The sequence below is a fragment of the Oncorhynchus clarkii genome, chromosome 17, assembly GCF_045791955.1.
Source record: "Oncorhynchus clarkii lewisi isolate Uvic-CL-2024 chromosome 17, UVic_Ocla_1.0, whole genome shotgun sequence".
NCBI classification, from domain to species: domain Eukaryota; kingdom Metazoa; phylum Chordata; class Actinopteri; order Salmoniformes; family Salmonidae; genus Oncorhynchus; species Oncorhynchus clarkii.
In genome coordinates this window covers 65,256,637-65,276,137 of record NC_092163.1, presented here as the reverse complement: position 1 = coordinate 65,276,137, position 19,501 = coordinate 65,256,637, and the positions used below count along the sequence as shown (strand labels likewise).

Genomic DNA, 19,501 nt, shown 5'->3' with positions numbered 1-19,501 from the left:
AATGACGGTCTGTCAGTTTGAACTGGAGCCGGGTCAATCCTATTGCCATAGTAACAACATATTGGCCTTTCCCAGGTGGAGATTTCAATGGTGGATTACGTGTGCTACTGTCTCTTTAGCTCATGTGGAACACATCTGCTTAATTAATGCATAATGCAAATGCTGAATTTCATAATGAACTGTGTTTGGTACAGAATATGACGATGATGATAATAATAGACTACACTCTCATGTATAGTAGCACTTTGATTGAAATTAGATTAGGTTATTTGGGAGAAAAAGCTATCTACCAGCTATGGATTTGTATGATTGGTTGGGGTTTACTGTATATCAAGCTTCTGTGTTTAACTTTATTCTCAGTCTTGGCGAAGATATCTAACTTTTTCCCCCACTCAACCATACAACCTAGCCAAGACGTTAAGAATTCTAGTCTGATCAGTGATGTGTCAGACAGTAAAACAACGTGAGTGTTGACAGTTTTTACAGTGATTTTACAGTCCTCCCTTTAGCTCAAGGTCAGTGCAGAACGATTCTGATAGCAGCAGGGCGGGCCAGCTGGGAGTGATTGTGATGCTCCTGCTGATGGGCACCTGGAAGCTCTGGCTGCATACTGTCTCGGTCTCTAATGGAGCCCTTTTTAAATTAGCACAACACCTTGGCAGGCCTCCAGTGCAGACCTTTGAAAATACATTTTTTCAAATTCATTTATTCGAATCAAGGTCATGGAAATTAAATGGACCTTTTTATCCCTGAAAATGAAAGCCCTAGTTTACTTAATATAGCATGTCTGTGTCATTGTCACACAAATCACTCTATATTATGTCAACCTTCAGTGACAATGGTGACAAAATGAAGATGTAATGAAACACACCACAACTCCTCTAGTATATTGTACTCTCCTGCACTGTTGCACAATGGAAGATGATTCAATGTAAGGAGCCATGCCTGTTGTTGCTCAGGGAAATGTATTGTTTCTGGTTAGTTGTGTGATTTACTAAATGGATGGTTTTTGTTTTTGGCGCAGGAGCCCACGATACAGTAACTCCTTCATGTCAAGCAGCTGTTCAGTCTCAATCTAGAGGCTCAGTAGACTCAGGAGGCAGCACCATCACTGTCTTTAGGCCTCTAACAAGACTGGCCCAAATATGTCACTGCTTAGTATTGAGAGAAGAGGAATCAATAGCTACTAAAGCAGCAGGGTACCTTACTATCTTTATGTTCCTTTTCATTCTCTTTTTGGACTGAGAAAACAGGCCTACGTAAAATGTCTTTAGCCACGATTGTTTCTGCTCAATGGCATGTAATTGTCTAAATGGTGAGCAGTTTTTGTTTGCACGGCTGTTGTTTCAGTTCCCCAAATAGCCACATTAGACATGCACACTACTGGACAAGGATCTATTTAATCATCTAGTCTTGGAACCTTAACTTCAGTCACTCCCATTGCTGCAACTATCTGGACTGATGGTTTATTGGGATGTTATAGGTCAGAGGAGTTAAAGAGTTTGTCTGAGGGGTAGGCCTTAAATAGTATTGGTTAGACTCCAACTCCTTTTTAAGATGGCGCTGACAGACACGGTTGCCCCGTTTTCTTGCTCCTAGCCAACTTTTAAGTATTTTGTATTCATTATTTGTTTTCATTATTTGCTCAATGTTTCTTGTGTCATTACCTACAGCAGAAAATAGCTTTTGGACATTAGATCAGCAGTCACTCAAGCAAAATTTGCACAAAAATGGGTCATTTGTTTGAACTTCCCAAGGCAGCTCTATTCATCCTGGGGGTTGCAATAAAAAACGCTAGCGCCGGAGAAGAGGAAGAAGTGGGGCCCTAGTCAGACTCAAACGGCATGCATACCATCCACCAACTTCAGATTATTTTACTCGCTAATGTTCAGTCCCTGGACAATAAGGTAGACAATATCCTTCCTGACAGACACCAGGGACTGTAACATACTCTGTTTTACGGAATCATGGCTCTCTCCGGATATATTGTCCCCGTCCATTCAGCCAGTGGGGTTCTCCGTCCATCACGCAGACAGGAAGAAGGAACTCTCTGGGATAAAGAAAGGTGGAGGGGGTTATTTCATGATTAACAACTCATGGTGTGATTGTGTTAACTTACAGGAACTCAAGTCCTTTTGTTCTCCCGATATGGAATATCTCACCATCAAATGCAGACCGCATTAACTCCCAAGATAATTTTCTTTGGTCATCGTCACTGCCGTGTATATTTCCCCTCCAAGCCTACACTGTGACTTCTTTCAAGGAACTACACTAAACTATGTACAAACTGGAAACGGCATATCCTGATGCCGCAATTATTGTAGCTGTGGACTTTAATAAAGGAAATCTGAGGAAAACAAATGTTATTAACACACGCACATCAAGTACTTTGGATCATTGTTTCTCTCTCTTCCGGGATGGCTACAAGGCCCTCCCTTCGGCAAATCAGATCATGCCTCCATTCTGCTACTCCCCACCTATAGGCAGAAACTTAACAGGAAGCACCCGTGGTAAGGACAGTTCAACATGAGTCTCATAAGAGCTTTGCAGACCTGTATTGTGCAATATTTGCCCATATATTATTTTTCTTCAAGCTCGGTGAAGGAGTTTGGTATTATGGTTAGAGCAATTTTTTTTTTTTTTTTTTTTTTGAATTTTACCCCTTTTTCTCCCCAATTTCGTGGTATCCAATTGTTGTAGTAGCTACGCTACAACTCCCGTACGGGCTCGGGAGAGACGAAGGTTGAAAGTCATGCGTCCTCCGATACACAACCCAACCAAGCCGCACTGCTTCTTAACACAGCGCGCATCCAACCCGGAAGCCAGCCGCACCAATGTGTCGGAGGAAACACAGTGCACCTGGCCACCTTGGTTAGCGCACACTGCGCCCAGCCCGCCACAGGAGTTGCTGGTGCGCGATGAGACAAGGACACCCCTACCGACCAAGCCCTCCCTAGCACGGGCGACGCTAGGCCAATTGTGCGTCGCCCCACGGACCTCCCGGTCGCGGCCGGTTACGACAGAGCCTGGGCGCGAACCCAGGGACTCTGATGGCACAGCTGGCGCTTAACCACTGCGCCACCCGGGAGGCCCGTTAGAGCAATTTTCAAGTATTGCCATTTTGATTTTCAAGCAGATTTAAGTCAAAACTGTAGCTTGGCCACTCAGGAACACTCATGTTCTTCTTGTTAAGCAACTCCAGTGTATATTTGGCTTTGTGTTTTAGTTTATTATCCTGCTGAAAGATAAATTCCCCTCCCAGTGTCTGGTGTGAAGCAGACTGAAACAGGTTTTCCTCTTGGATTTTGCCTGTACTTAGCTCATCCTGTTTCTTGTCATCCTGAAAAACTCCCCAGTCTTTGCCAATGTCAAGCATACCCATTCCATGATGCAGCCACCACCATGCTTGAAAATGAGGCAGCTACTCCGGGATGTGTTGTTGGATTTTTTTGCAGTATTACTTTCGTGCCTTGTTGCATACATATTCATGTTTTGGAGTATTTGTATTCTGTACATTTGTATTCTTCTTTTCACTTTGTCACTCAGGTCAGGGTTTCTCAAACTCTGCCATAGGTCACCATGAGGCCATTGTGGATTTTAAAACAGCTACAGATTTCAGTGGCTGTGATGGGACAAAACGGAGGATAAATCCACACTGTGGGGACTCTACAATAATGACCTAAATCAGGGTATTCTGAATTCTGGGTGCACATTCTGGTTTTTGCAATAGCACTACACAGCTGATTCAAATAATCAATGCTTGATGAGTTGGTTATTTGAATCAGCTGTGTAGTGCTATTGCAAAAACCAAAATGTGCATCCAGAATTCAGAATTCAGGAAACCCTGATTTAGGTCATTATTGTAGAGTCCCCACAGTGTGGATTTATCCTCAGTTTTGTCCCACCACAGCCACTGAAATCTGTAGCTGTTTTAAAATCCACAATGGCCTCATGGTGACACCCCTTAGCAGATTCCTTCCTGTCCTGCAAGCTCAGTTCAGAAGGACGACTGCAACTTTGTGTCTGGGTGGTTTAATACAAAATCCACAGCATAAATATTAACTTAACCATGCTATATATTCAATGTATGATTTGTTATTGTTACCCATCTACCAATCACTGCTCTTCTTTATGAGGCTTTTGAAAAGGTATTTTGTAGTTGAATCTGTGCTTGAAATTCAATACTTGACTGAGGGACCTTTTTTCATAGATGTTGTATGTTTGGGGGACAGAGGAAGGGGTAGTCATTAAAATGTCAACCCCTATTATTTCAGAGTCCATATAACGTATTATGTGATTTGTCAAATTTTACATCTAGGCTTGCATAAACAAAGGGGGAGAATACTTATCTAACTTTATTTTAGATATTTAATTTTTATTCATTTGTAAAATTGTGTAGAATTCTTTTCACTTTGACATTATGGATTTTGTGTAGATCAATGACAAATTACTATTAAATCTATTCAATTGCACTTTGTAATGCAACAATGTGAAAGTTCAAGGGGGTGTAGACTTTCTAAAGGCACTGTATGTACATAGTCATTGAACACTGGTCACTTTAATAATGTTTACATACTGTTTTACATGTGTATATACTGTATTCTAGTCATGGCTCATCCTATAGAACTACTGCAAATTTTCTATTCATATACTGTCCAGTTGAAGTTAGAAACACAAGCATTTGGCTGCACCTGCGATAACATCTGCGTACACGACCAATAAACTTTGATTTGATTTTCTAACTGACCTCCGTGCCTTATTTGGCCATGCTGTTTAACTGGTGACATATGCAGAGGAAGAAAATATATATATTAGTTCCAGTCAAAAGTTTGGACACCTACTGGTTCCAGGGTTTTTCTTTATTTTTACTATTTTGTACATTGTAGAATAACTAAAGGAATTATGTAGTAACCAAAATATATTTTAGATTATTCAAAGTAGTCACCCTTTGCCTTGAAGAAACTTTCAAAGTTCTTGAAATTGTATGTTTTAATTTATTTATCTATCCATTTAGGTTCTTAAAATGTTCTGTATTGACTGACATGTCTTAAAGTAATGATGGACTTTTAACAAGGCACACCTGTTCATTGAAATGCATTCCAGGTGACTACCTCAAGAAGCTTGTTGAGAGAATGCCAAAAGTGTGCAAAGCTTGTCACAGGCCGGCTCATAGCCTGTGGCAAAAATGAGGGTACACAAACAGGTATAGACCAATCAAAAATGTTCTGTATTATAAGCCAAAACTATTAACTTTAAACAAAGGAATGAGGTGTGAAAGTATCATAATGTAGGGTGTATGTAAAGTGCAGGGATGTGTGAATCTGTGTGTTTGAATATGACTGAGTGAAAACTACAAAGGAACAAACAAAACAGGATCATACCTGGAGGAGCAGAGAGAGACGAGTGGTTAGTAAAGCAGTTTAAATACCCTGAGCCCAGGTGGCTCCAATCACTAACAACCCTCTACCTGCAGGAGGAACCTCCGCTGCAATGCAGGGGAGGGGCCGTGACACTGTCATCGAAGCAAAGGGTAATTTTCATCATAGGTACACTTCAACTATGACAGACAAAAAGAGAAAAAAAATTCCAGAAAATCACATTGTAGGATTTTCTAATGAATTTATTTGCAAATTATGGTGGAAAATAAGTATTTGGTCACCTACAAACAAGCAAGATTTCTGGCTCTCACAGACCTGTAGCTTCTTCTTTAAGAGGCTCCTCTGTCCTCAACTCGTTACCTGTATTAATGGCACCTGTTTGAACTTGTTATCAGCTTAAAAGACACCTGTCCACAACCTCAAACAGTCATACTCCAAACTCCACTATGGCCAAGACCAAAGAGCTGTCAAAGGACACCAGAAACAAAATTGTAGACCTACACCAGGCTGGGAAGACTGAATCTGCAATAGGTAAGCAGTTTGGTTTGAAAAAAATCAACTGTGGGAGCAATTATTAGGAAATGGAAGACATACAAGACCACTGATAATCTCCCTCGATCTGGGGCTCCACGCAAGATCTCACCCCGTGGGGTCAAAATGATCACAAGAACGGTGAGCAAAAATCCCAGAACCGCACGGGGGGACCTAGTGAATGACCTGCAGAGAGCTGGGACAAGTAACAAAGCCTACCATCAGTAACACACTACGCCACCAGGGACTCAAATCCTGCAGTGCCAGACGTGTCCCCCTGCTTAAGCCAGTACATGTCCAGGCCCGTCTGAAGTTTGCTAGAGAGCATTTGGATGATCCAGAAGAAGATTGGGAGAATGTCATATGGTCAGATGAAACCAAAATATAACTTTTTGGTAAAAACTCAACTCGTCGTGTTTGGAGGACAAAGAATGCTGAGTTGCATCCAAAGAACACCATACCTACTGTGAAGTATGGGGGTGGAAACATCATGCTTTGGGGCTGTTTTTCTGCAAAGGGACCAGGACGACTGATCCGTGTAAAGGAAAGAATGAATGGGGTCATGTATCGTGAGATTTTGAGTGAAATCCTCCTTCCATCAGCAAGGGCATTGAAGATGAAATGTGTCTGGGTCTTTCAGCATGACAATGATCCCAAACACACCGCCCGGGCTACGAAGGAGTGTCTTCGTAAGAAGCATTTCAAGGTCCTGGAGTGGCCTAGCCAGTCTCCAGATCTCAACCCCATAGAAAATCTTTGGAGGGAGTTGAAAGTCCGTGTTGCCCAGCAACAGTCCCAAAACATCACTGCTCTAGAGGAGATCTGCATGGAGGAATTGGCCAAAATACCAGCAACAGTGTGTGAAAACCTTGTGAAAACTTACAGAAAACGTTTCACCTCTGTCATTGCCAACAAAGGGTATGTAACAAAGTGTTGAGATAAGTATTTGGTCAATAACAAAAGTTTATTTTCCACCATAATTTGCAAATAAATAAATTAAAAATCCTACAATGTGATTTTCTGGATTTTTTTTCTCATTTTGTCTGTCATAGTTGAAGTGTACCTATGATGAATATTACAGGCCTCTCATCTTTTTAAGTGGGAGAACTTGCACAATTGGTGGCTGACTAAATACTTTTTTGCCCCACTGTAATATATTTTCATTTGTTTGGTTACTATGTGATTCCATATGTGTTATTTCATAGTTTTGTCTTCACTATTATTCTACAATGTATAAAGTTGTAGAAATATAGAAAACCCCCTTGAATGGGTTGGTGTGTCCAAGTGTTTTACTGGTACTGTGTTTGTGTGTGTATTTTTAGGAAAAAGATCCATTCGAGGCTGAATTACAGACTTAGGCTACCTACTTGAACTTGTAATTTTCTAAACATCTCTTCTGAATATAATATACAGTATTTCTCACCTTTCTCAGAAATTGACCACAATGTCTTGCACTGGTAAACCGCTTCCCCTTGAAATTTCTTCCCCCCCAGGCCCTGTCTTGTGCCGTTGTATAATATGTAATATGGTGTTTGAGATGCAAGACCAGATGGTTAATTGTATTTTAGCAAGACAAGTTCACAGTGTGTTCATGCAACAGTAAAGCAGGAATACACTATGCAGATTTCCTGGAACCAAATCATGCCTAATATCGCTGACATACAGAGAGGCACACTCACTCATGGAGAAGCACTGTGCTTGGCTGGAGATTGATCAATACTCAACTGACTTACTGTGAGACGGACGGCACTAGTGTTTGTGGAGTGAGCTCATCATTCTAGAATCTATCATCATTGCCCAGTGGAATGAGAGAGCCATGTTTATGGAAGCTTACAAGGTGTACCACATCTCTTTTTGAATGCGCAGAAGAACAGGGGCATAACATTTTCCTTGTTAATTTATAACTGACTTGCAAATTATAGGCAAAGCCCTGCTCAAGACTGTGTGACATGTAGCCTATGCGTTGGTTTGAAGACATGTAAGCATAGGAGGCCATAGTGCCTGGGCAAAGTGGGCAGCTGCCACACTACACTTTCAGATGAGGAAGCAGCGTTCTACCCCTTAAATGACAGATTTTTCACAAATGTGATTATAGAATTGTGAAACCCATTCAAAAGATTAGGGGACATGATCTGGAAGTAAATCAGAAGGGGCAATCACTTCACTTGGTCATTTTTCACGGGCAGCAGCTCATTCTAGCTATTTAATAAGCTAACTAGCTACAGAAATTAACAAACTACCTAGCAAAACAATACAAAAACATGATGGCTAGATATCTTGTTTAAAAAAATCTGATGACCCACAAGTTTCAAACCAAAGGAAGAAATATGAAGGCTTTATTCAGCAGCCACTAGTTAGCTGTGCGATTTTAGCTAGCGTTAGCTACACCACTTTTTTCACTGAGCTAGCTCCCTCGGTATATTGAAGCCAGTCACTAAATAAAATTGGGTGAAAATTCATTACTCACTGAAGTAAAGTTGTTGCTGGAGTGCTGACGGAAGTTTTTAAGCTGTCATTTCACCATATGAAATAAACTACAGTCCAGAGCGTCCGGCGATTGGCCGCAGTCGTAGTTCAGATCTGACACATGCAGTTGGACCAGATCAAAACATCAGCCTATATTTAATCTTCATTAACCCAGACCTCAAATCTTACGTAAATTGGTCGGATGCTATGTTTATGTAGTCTGTCCATGAGAGATTAGCCTACATTGAATCCATGAGGTGAATACTATGCGGGTAGGTAGTGAACTACTTTGTTGTTTCAGGCAATGTCAGCAGTTTCTACTGTTACTGGAGCTCTACCATTGTGGACATCTATGGCAGATTCAAGGCACCAGGGTTATTGTGGTTCTAAAGAAAGTACTTTTGAGATTGGTGTAGAACAATCGAGCACTTGTGGTGTTCTGAGAGTCCTAACAAGCCTGGTTACAGTTCACCTGCACAGTGAAAGGATCGCGTTCTCTCTCTGTGTTTGACAGGCATTGCATTTGAAGTATAGGATGGCCTACTGAGGAGATGACCTTGAGATGACACATGACTACCCTCTTAGTAGGTGCTGTGATATGAACATGTTTCACCTGCAGGGGCCTCGGTGTCCTCGTGGTGCTCCAAGGTTTAAGTGGGGTGGAGCAGCGTACTTGTGTTCACCCCACCTCTCCAGCCTCTCCCAGGCCTCATCATCACTCCTCCAAGTAGTCACAATAACAGGACTGAGACTCCATGCTACGTCTCAGTGGGCCTGAGCACTGAGCAAAAGTCCTAAAATCCCTGTTGAGTATTAATAGCCCGGTTAAGCTGGTTTCTAGGGAGCATATGCCCAGCATTTTAAACCTCACTTTTTTCTCTCTGATCTGGAATTGGTACTATGCGACAGTAATTGCTTTGGTGTCATGTCTGACAGTTAGGTGTGTCTCTCGAGGAAATATTACCCTCTGCTAGGACGACTCGTTGCTGTCTGTGATTGTATTTATACACTTCTCAGAGAGCTGTGATCTCATGGATTGAAGGAGAGAAGGCAATGTTATTTGAAGAATGTGACCTGTTGAATCTTTTAACCTCTGATAATCACGATCATCCATGTCGTAGTAATGTGAAAATTCTGAAATAAGTCTTTACAATATTTAGTACAGTGGGCTTCCTGCGTAAACTACAATTTATTTGATCTAAACTAGCATTGTTTTAAGCATTTCGATGGCCGCCTGTTTTATGTTGATTCCTGTCTCAGTTTCTCAGTGTATGCCCTCTGGGTTGCGTCCTACTGTACCCTGCCATTTCCTGCACAGTTTTCCAACTGTTCATAAAAAGGAAACTGTTCATTCCCTTCCTTCCCACTGTGTAGCATTTGCATATAACCCTCCCCATCCTGTCCCCCTAACCTGGTCTCCTTCACTCTCTAAACCCACTTCCTCTCCCTCTCTCATATAGCAGGCCCTCTCTTCTACCGCTCTGTTTTCTGTTTTTGGCTCCTCCTCCTGTGCTTACCCATCCAGCTCTTCCCTCTCTTCCTCCATGCGTCCCATGACAGCTAATCCCTGGACGCTGTGGCGTTTGTTGGCCAAGTTTTTGTGGTGTGCTTGGTGCTGATCTGGAGCAGCTATTTTTACCCCTGTCACAGATAATCAGATCTCCCATCATTGTGCTTTGCAGGTAGCCAGCCTCGGAACCGGAGGAGGAACTAGTGTGTTTTCTGTCAGGACTCACACTGTTCAAGATCTGATCAGCTCTGTGCTATTTCTAAAGAGCTCTACTATCCCCAATTGGATCAGGCCAATGTGTTTACCTACAAGAGAATCAAAATGTCTAAAATCACCATCATCCTGTTATACTGACAGCCTATTACTCTTCCATGCCCTTTTGGCAACTTTCCACTGCTTTATACATCATGTAGTGAATGTTATGAACTTGATAATAAATCTTCATCTGTTTTCTCTGTCTTTCCAGACTGCCTTTTCAAGCTGTGCCCCATGAACAGGTACTCTGCACAGAAACAGTTTTGGAAGGCAGCAAAACCAGGTGGAAACAGCACCACTGACACAGTGCTCCTCAACAAACTCCATGTGAGTACCTCATCTCACGGCTCATTATGCCTGCTGGTTCTAAACTGCATGCATTGCCGTGTTGCTGAGGTCGAGCAAATCATTACAAGTGAAACACTCTCCAAGTTTATAACACGGCATAAACCCAGATCTATATTCCATAAAGTACTGCTTCTTATTCTTAATGTGTTTTTGGAGCAGTAAATCTAATTGGTGGCCATTATATTCTCTGACATCTCGTTTTATCCCTATATTTCAGCATGCTGCTGATCTGGAGAAGAAGCAGAATGAATCAGAGAACCGAAAGCTGCTAGGAACTGTTATCCAGTACGGAAATGTCATTCAGGTATGAGCAGGAAGAGTAGGGGTGATAAGGTAACAAGGAGATTGAGTTTGGTAAAGCCACAATATAACAGTGTCATTAAGGTTAGTGGAAAGCCTGGAGCAGAGAGGCAATACAGCTCTTCCATAAATGCAGCGAATTATCATCCAGGCCTTATCACCCCCTGCATGTGACCAGTGATAGTCTCCTATGCAGAAATTAGATCATCAGGCCACAGGGAAACAAACGGGTCTAAAGTGTGTCAGTTGATTTCAAGTGACAGACCCTCAACCAGAACACCCTGATAGTTGTGATATCTGTCATCTAAAAACACCAACATATACTGTATCTATTTTAGGGCAGCTGTCTCCTGAACTTTAGTCCTGAACATGCTCACAGATTTGTATTGGCGGAAGTGGTACAGTAGGTGTATTGGGTTTATGTGTTTTAGGGGTGTGGTGACAGGTAAGGTATTGAGGGCAGTAGGGTACAGCTATGCTCCTCTGCCAGTGTTTGATATTTACCACAGGCTTACTGTGGTATGTGGTTGCAGCACTTGAGAGCATGCATTGTAAACGCATGTATCTGTAATTGTCTGAGACATTTCAAACGACAGTTGTCTTGTTTTTTCAGTCCCTGCATTCTCCCTCAAAACAAACAACCACAAAGGTTGGTTAAGGTCTAGTCTCCCAGTACCAGACATCACCCTGAATACTTGTTTGAGGGGTCGATGCTGGTTGAGTCAACATGGTTGATTTCTTGGGTGAAATTATGGGGCAAAGGAGGTCATGAGAAACATATTTGAACTAGGGCCTTGGAGTATTATAAAAACAATTCCAGGGGGAGAAAAGGGTCCAGAAAGTGGCAGAGTCTTTTGTGGATATTCAGGAATGGCCACTGTGCCAGTATTTGACATCTAACTCAATCTCTTCCTGTAGATATACTCCTTAATAGACTTAGACCATGACATTAACAGTATATGTCTATTAAACCCCAATATACAAAGTAAGAGACTTCTATAAGCAATACATATTTTAACTTGATAAAACTCTAATTGGAAATGTAAATTATGTTTACATGCACTTGCAACAGTGTCTGTTGTTTGCCACTCTGTTCCAGCTGTTGCACTTGAAAAGCAATAAGTACCTGACGGTGAATAAGCGTCTCCCTGCCCTGTTGGAGAAGAATGCTATGAGGGTGACGCTGGACTCTGCAGGCAACGAGGGCTCCTGGTTTTACATCCAGCCCTTCTACAAGCTGCGCTCCCTGGGAGACAGTGTGAGTGTCCAGCCCAGTGTTGGCTTTAGTGTGGGTCAGATAGGAAGTCTGGTCATGTCTCTGTAGATAAACAACAAAGCCCAGACAACAGCCTTTCCACTCAAGATCAAGATGCGATGCTTGTTTTTGTGATTCTTAGTTATTGGTAATGTTTCAATTTGTTAATTGGTTGTCTAGCATTTAATCATTCAGGCTAGCTGGTTCCAGTTGTATATGTCCATAGACATGTAGGTAGAGAGTGATTAAGAGCCTATGTAACAACTGTCTTTGGGTGAAAGAGAGGAGGACCAAAATGCAGTGTGATGATAATCCATTATTTAATGGGATACTTAATAAACAATGAACAAAACGACAGACAAAAATCAACAAAGACGAAACAGTCCCGTAACGTGAACACTAACACATAAGAACACTGGTAACAGGAACAATCACCCACAAAATACCCAAAGAATATGGCTGCCTAAATATGGTTCCCAATCAGAGACAACGATAGACAGCTGCCTCTAATTGAGAACCAATCTAGGCAACCATAGACTTACAAAAACACCTAGATCGGAAACACCCCCATAAACATACAAAACCCCTAGACAAGCCAAACACATACATCACCCATGTCACACCCTGACCTAACCAAAATAACAAAGAAAACAAAGAATACTAAGGTCAGGGTGTGACTGCCTAACAGGTCATGATCTCACTGAAAGTTCACCTGAACAGTCTGGCATGCAAGATTCGAAAGCTCCTGGTATACACCCTGAGATTCTTAAAACAGATGAATTAAAACACCATGAGATTCATTAAAACACCCTGAGATTCATTGAAACACCCTGAGATTCTTAAAATACCCTGAGATTCATTGAAACACCCTGAGATTCTTAAAGCTCCGTTCGTCAGTGACCACAGCAAAGATCATTAACAAAGAGGTCTCTAGGACAGCACTGCTCTGACGCTTGATGCCGCTGAAGTTTACCTGCTTTATAAATAGAAGCCGTGGTGCAGAGAATTGACAAGTTGTAAGATTAAATTAATACATAATTTCCTATTTTGACATTGTGTTGGCCTTAGGGTGTGTACCGGTTTAATTGCAAGTAGGCTACTATTGGTCATCATCATTAGCTTTAGTCATTTCTGTTTTTCAGGCTGAATTATTCCTGTGCTGATGAGAGGTCCAGTGTGGCCACCGAGTGCTTGGTAGCCAACATGGTCTGATGGGAACAAGTCGAACAATGTGTTATCATATTTGCCTGGTGTTACATAGCACCAGTAACTAGCTATAACAACATTGAGGACAGAGACTTTAGGGAAACATTAGGATAAAGGATGTTAAAAGGAATTCATTATGCAGTGCTCAGACCCGTTTGGCAGTACATCCTGTGCAGCAGCAGGACTTCACCTTGCTATTATGATACCACAGCTTTTCTCTCATATTATGCAATCAACTGATGCCAAAAGTTGAGAGGTTCTGTTTATCTTGAAGGGCACTCTAAACTGGACTGACCCCTTACTTTCTTTCCCTGTGTGTGTCTCTGGGCTGTCATGCGTAACAGCTCTCCTGGGGCCTCTGTAGATGAGCAGATAGCACGCTCTGGAGGACACTAGTGGTTGTACAAGTGTTACTTGTGGTTTTCTACTTGCTGATGGGTCTGATAAAGACAATCACACTGCCTCTCTGTTTGCTGTGTCTCTGAGGGTTTCTGTACAGTAAGTGTGGACAGCTGTGTGTTTCGGTGTGTGAACGTGTGTGAACGTGTGTGGCTGTGTGTGAACGTGTATGGCTGTGTGTGAACGTGTGTGGCTGTGTGTGAACGTGTGTAGTTGACCATGGATCTCTGTGTGTATAATAATGCTATTTGATTGCTCCCCTGTATGTCTAGGTGGTGATTGGAGACAAGGTGGTCCTTAACCCTGTGAACGCTGGACAGCCCCTTCATGCCAGCAGCCATCAGCTGGTCGACAACCCAGGATGCAATGAGGTAGAATACATGTTTCATCTTCATTGTCTCCTGGGTGGAGACTGCGTTTGTAACAGAAACCATATTCTCCATTGTTATGTAAACCAAGGTGTGCCTGCACATTTCACTTCCACAAATCACAAGTAGTGCAGGTTTTAACCATGTTGAGAAGTGTGCCTTATTCTTAATTCTCATGTCCTCTCAAAGATGAGGAAACATATTCACTGTACAACTAGCTCCTCTCTTATGCTTGTTTCATATATACTAATCATCGGCAGTATTATCTTGAGTTCATTAAGTGAGGGTCCTTAATCCACTCTTAAGGCTCAACCGTCATTAAGACAATTGACTCTTCAGTTAAAGACTATATCATTACCGTGCTCCTCCTTACAAACCCAGCAGACTCCCAGGCTCATTTGTTTTTGTCACTTTTTTAAGCCAAACTTAATTATGTGAATAAATGTCTTTACCTTAGCCTTTCCTGACTCATCCTCTTGGTTTTCAGGTGAACTCCGTGAACTGCAACACAAGTTGGAAAGTAGTTTTGTTTATGAAATGGAGCGACAACAAGGAGATTATTCTTAAAGGGGTAGGTACTCTGATAGTTGATCAAATGTATTAGACACAATAACACATTAAATAGGTTAGCTGGCTCTCCTTCCCCATGATACTGACCGGTGTCTATGTTTGTGTTGCCAGGGTGACGTCGTTCGGCTGTTCCATGCAGAGCAGGAGAAGTTCCTGACATGTGACGACTTCAAAAAGAAGGAGTATGTATTTCTCAGGACTACAGGACGCCAGTCCGCCACCTCCGCCACTAGCAGCAAGGCATTGTGGGAAGTGGAGGTGAGCATAGAACAAGTAGATAGTAGATACATGGTCTGAGTCATGTTACACAATCATGCCACAGGAGGCTGCTGAGGGCAGGATGGCTCATGATAATGTCTAGAATGGCGTGAATGGAATGGTATCAAACACAAGAAAATCATGTTTTTAATGTGTTCGATACTATTCCGTTCCAGCCATTACTATGAGCCCATCCTCCCCAATTAAGGTGCCACCAGCAGCTTGTGAATCACACATACAGTGATATTTATCGACATGGTTACACACAACCTTTGATTGTGGAAGCCTTGCATTGCCATGACATTCTGTAGACTGTTCCAAAGCTTAAGGCCTGGAACAGAGAGAACCAGGTGAAACTATGTGGGTTGTCCTGCATCTTACAATGTGTTTTTACTTGTATGTTATCAGTCCAGACGTTGTCCTCATGCTGTCAGGTGTTGCATTCTTCTGTCAGGTGGTCCACCATGACCCGTGTCGGGGCGGGGCTGGCTACTGGAACAGCCTGTTTAGGTTCAAACACCTTGCCACAGGGTCTTACTTGGCTGCTGAGGTGAGTCCCCTTACAGTGACAGTAGGCATATTACATGGTAGTCTACCAGCCAACCACTTGCAACGATCATTTGATTTATACCTGGGAGTATAATGCACACAATCATCTTGCAGTACTTCATTATGCGATCTGAAAGTCTTAACGACAGGGCTTGATTAAGTTTAAGTTGGATTGACTTTATAGTAATTTATAAGAGGACTATGTATTACCTCTTGCTTCCTCACATGTTGGAGTTAAGTATCCTATTATGGTTCTTGATCTATTTTCAGGTGAATCCTGACTATGTGGAAGAATGTCCTGAGCCCCGATCCTCAGTAAGTCAAACAGAGACAGCTCTATATCTGTGTTTCATGTCTAAGTTGTGTTTGCTGTCTTGCCCTACCTACTGCTGCTGATCTGTGGTGGATCTTGTTTCCTCTCCAGGTGGTGGATTTTGTTCCCTTTAACTTCCAGGTACTGTGCCTGTCCTTGTGTTTCATCCTTTCAAATACTTCACAGATGAGTTGAGGGACTCTTTAACCATGTTTTAATAATCAACTCACCCTCTTGAAGAGAACTAACTTAGCTAAATTAGTGTCCCCCAATTCAGGCTACTGTTTGTGTGTAGTGTGTTTGAGTGGTTATTATGAAAACAATTCACTATATGGGGTCGAAAGCTGAGGCCAAAACCTGTCCGTTTGTTCTGACCTCTGCTGCAAAAATGTTTTAAAGTAAAGAATAGTTCAGTGAGTGCAGGTTTTTCCTTTATTCAACATTCTCTATTACCATCTATCATTTGAAGCTATTTCTGTATATTCTAAAAGGAGAGTTTCTTTTTGTAACATTGGCAGTTCTGGTAGTTGTGGGAGAGCACCACAGCATATAAGCACACCATATATTTAGATGATCTGTATATGGTACTAGAGCTCACATATAGATGGCAGTATAACACCATATTACTGTGGATGAAGTCATTATACCGTATATATGGAAGGAATATGCCAAAGAATATTATTTTCTCTGGTGGAATCCAGGGTCTGCTTTCCAGTGGCGATTTTAGCATGTAAATCTTGGCGGGGCAAAAAAAATTGAAAGTATGATGCATGCCAGCAAAGCCACTAAACAACACAACATTAAACAATACATTAATTGCACTAACGGTGACAAACGGTGCCCACAAACAGTTAGGGCCTACATAAAGCTGTTCAAACAGCAGTCCCAACACCACTGCTACACCTGGCTATCAGCAGAGCCTTGTCTGGCAGCGAAACAGTTCATTCAGCCTCATTTACTGCCTTTATAAAAGCATAGCTTATTTGGCTGACTTGTTTAAATAAATGTGGTTTCTAATGACAATTGTACAAACTGATGTACAAACTATGGCGGATAAGAAGCAATCCGTAATTCGATTAAGCCATTAATGAGCTAGGACGGATAAAGGGTAAATGGACCAAATTATACACAACATACACATTTCTTAGAATTCTTAGATACAGTATATATATCCCCCTGGCATATTACATAATTTATGCAGCAGTATACAATAAATGTTTGGACTCACCTTGTTGTGCTGTGCTCACTTGAACAGGAAGGGGGCAGGACGGTCCTTCGTGGGCAAATTTTGTCATCCAAAGTCTGGCATTCTCTGGATTTATGGTGCTTTCAAAACAACTGGGAACTCTGGAAAAAAACAAGGTAGAATCATGATGATGTCATTGAGCTTGTGGTTGTAGCTCTAGAAAGAGTCCGAATTTACAGTTCTGAGTTGGATGACCGTTCAAAACATATTTCCCCAGCCGAAGCTCATTCAATCCCGACTTCCCAGCTGTCTTGAACTCACTGAAGTCAAGTTTTCACAGTTCCGAGTTAACAGTTGTTTTGAGCGCGGCACAAATCATGCTTCATTGACAGCATGGCCAATGTTGAAAGTTTATTATTTTAAACTTGGAAAAGAGCCCCTTAATCCCAGATTTGGGACCACACAGCCACTGTCACTGATTCCTTCCAAACCACTCATTGTTGAATTTGCGATTTTCAACTTGTTGTGTAATGTCCAATAGCTGAAACACCTACATATTGGAGCTGCCTTACGCAGTAAAACAAAAAAGAGACCATGTTTGTATGCGGCTTTATTAACTCAATGATATTTATATTTATTTTTTTACATTGTTTGCAAACTGATATGTGATATGCTAGAAATGTTGGGCTCAAAACAGGTGGGGCTCTGCCCCTCTCCTCTCCCTGACCTGAATGATGGGTCGCCACTGCTGCTTTCCACGATTCGTTTCCGTCACTGAATTTACAGCTTTCAAAAAATACTTACAGATGATAAAATATGATCATATGAGGCTAAATACATCACGAATTGACTTAGCTTTTCGATCCGTAAACTTGACAGGATGAGTCAACCACACATTATCTCTTCTAAAAGTGGAAAATGTCTCTGAATTGGCATGACTTCATCTAATTGGTACTGATGAGTACAGCAAAGGAAAGATGTTTGGGTGGGTGTATTTGTCTTGGGGGAAGCTGGATGAAGTTTGGTCAATTATTCCCGATGATGATTTCTCTCTTCTTACTGTACTATAAAGCTGCAAATTAGAAAATGTCTTTAACGACTGTGGTAATCCAAACAATGTTGCAATGCTTTATCATCTTAATGTGATCCACTGATATAGCATTGATTAAGCTATTGTTGCCATGCATAAGTCAAACTATGAACAGATTGGAGGAAATGTGTGCAACATCTTCATGCTCTCAGCCTCATCTGTTACACACAGTCATAGACAGTAATATCACTGCATTGAAATTATGAACTGAATTGCTGAGTCGGGATTTTAGTATGAAGCTCCATAAACTGACAGCGTCCTCTCCCTACTGTACCTGCAGTTGGACTCGGATCATGAAGCCCTGCGAGCGCGTCTGCGAACCCCTCAAGAGAGAGTCATGTACCAACTGGTGTCTGTCCCTGATGGCATGGACATCTCCTCTATCTTTGAGCTGGACCCAACCACCTTGAGAGGGGGTGACTCCCTGGTGCCCAGGTACATAGACAAATAGCACTCCCCTCCACACATGTATTACATTCTATGATCTGCCTTTCGTCGCATCTTCAATCAACCTGGTCTAAATAGCACGGGTGTGATGCTTGATACAAATCTGTCTCGTCAGGGCAAGAGGTGGCTATGTGTGGGGCTCTGCTTCCTCCTGTAGCGTCCATGTTACAGACTGCTGCTGCTGACAGTCACGTTGTGTTGACTGGACGGGGGACTGCTCTTCACACCTTTCCTGTCTGGCAGGGGCTCTGGGCTCAGTCCGTTCGTAAACAGGATTAGGGCATTTCATGGGCTTCAGATTTCTGGGCAGTGACAGAGGAGGGCCTTTGGGGTTGTCTAATCACACAGCCTAGTTAGTCTAAGAAACCCAGGAGCAGCATTTACAATTCAGAGATGATAATTTCAGGGCAATTTTAGGATAGCTAAAGGATGGCCGATTGTTTTCTCTTTGATCTGAATAGTGAGTTTGCAGGACAGCTGAGCTCAGTGCAATTTTGGAGCTTTTGTTTTCAAAGTGATTCATATTTTTCTAATGAAAAGATATCTCACCGTCTACCACTGCGTGTGTGTGCACCTGTGTGTGCGCGCCTGTGTGTGCGCGCCTTTGTGTGCGTGTGTGTGTGTGTTGTAGGAGGTAGCACAGTTTGTTAACACTAGCTAATGATAGTCAGGAAAGTCCCGGTATGGTTTGAAGCAGGAAACCATGGTGATGGGGCAGACTGCAGCGCTACAGACTGGATCAGGATATCCAGAAGATGTTGCAACATGCCGTGATTTAGTCATATCTTCCAGCTGAAAAGAGAAGCCAGATGTTGCATAACCATCCATCCACCCACACACCATAAACACACCATCATCTGGAAGGCATATTTTCCCATGAAGTAATTTGATCTTTCAGAGGGCTGCTGCCAACTACATGGGAATAGTCAGGTCCTGTCCATAGTACTGCATATACTTCTGTATTCACATCTGGTGTGTTCCTTCCTTTTCACCTCCTGACTGCATCATGTGTTGGCTAAAATAACAATTGTGTGGTTGTTTCTGTCACCAGCGCCACATAAGACAAGGTGTG

The 19,501-nt window shown here is 42.2% G+C and overlaps 1 protein-coding gene and 1 long non-coding RNA gene across 2 annotated transcripts in view; one reads left to right on the top strand and one right to left on the bottom strand.

The window, feature by feature from the left end:
- The window catches only part of LOC139371277 (inositol 1,4,5-trisphosphate-gated calcium channel ITPR1-like), a 144,442-nt gene that overhangs the window by 18,159 nt on the left and 106,782 nt on the right, over positions 1–19,501 (top strand). Inside the window, exons 4-13 of the mRNA XM_071111561.1 lie at positions 10,352–10,467; positions 10,706–10,792; positions 11,888–12,046; positions 13,921–14,019; positions 14,504–14,587; positions 14,698–14,844; positions 15,299–15,394; positions 15,664–15,708; positions 15,818–15,847; positions 18,263–18,417. Coding sequence (XP_070967662.1) covers positions 10,352–10,467; positions 10,706–10,792; positions 11,888–12,046; positions 13,921–14,019; positions 14,504–14,587; positions 14,698–14,844; positions 15,299–15,394; positions 15,664–15,708; positions 15,818–15,847; positions 18,263–18,417 — 1,018 coding nt within the window. The remainder of the gene's footprint in view (positions 1–10,351; positions 10,468–10,705; positions 10,793–11,887; positions 12,047–13,920; positions 14,020–14,503; positions 14,588–14,697; positions 14,845–15,298; positions 15,395–15,663; positions 15,709–15,817; positions 15,848–18,262; positions 18,418–19,501) is intronic.
- LOC139371279 (uncharacterized) lies at positions 12,348–14,815 on the bottom strand. Its single transcript, XR_011627217.1, has 3 exons — positions 14,674–14,815; positions 14,469–14,517; positions 12,348–14,060 (listed from the first exon to the last, which is right to left on the bottom strand). It is a non-coding gene; the product is annotated as an uncharacterized lncRNA (long non-coding RNA).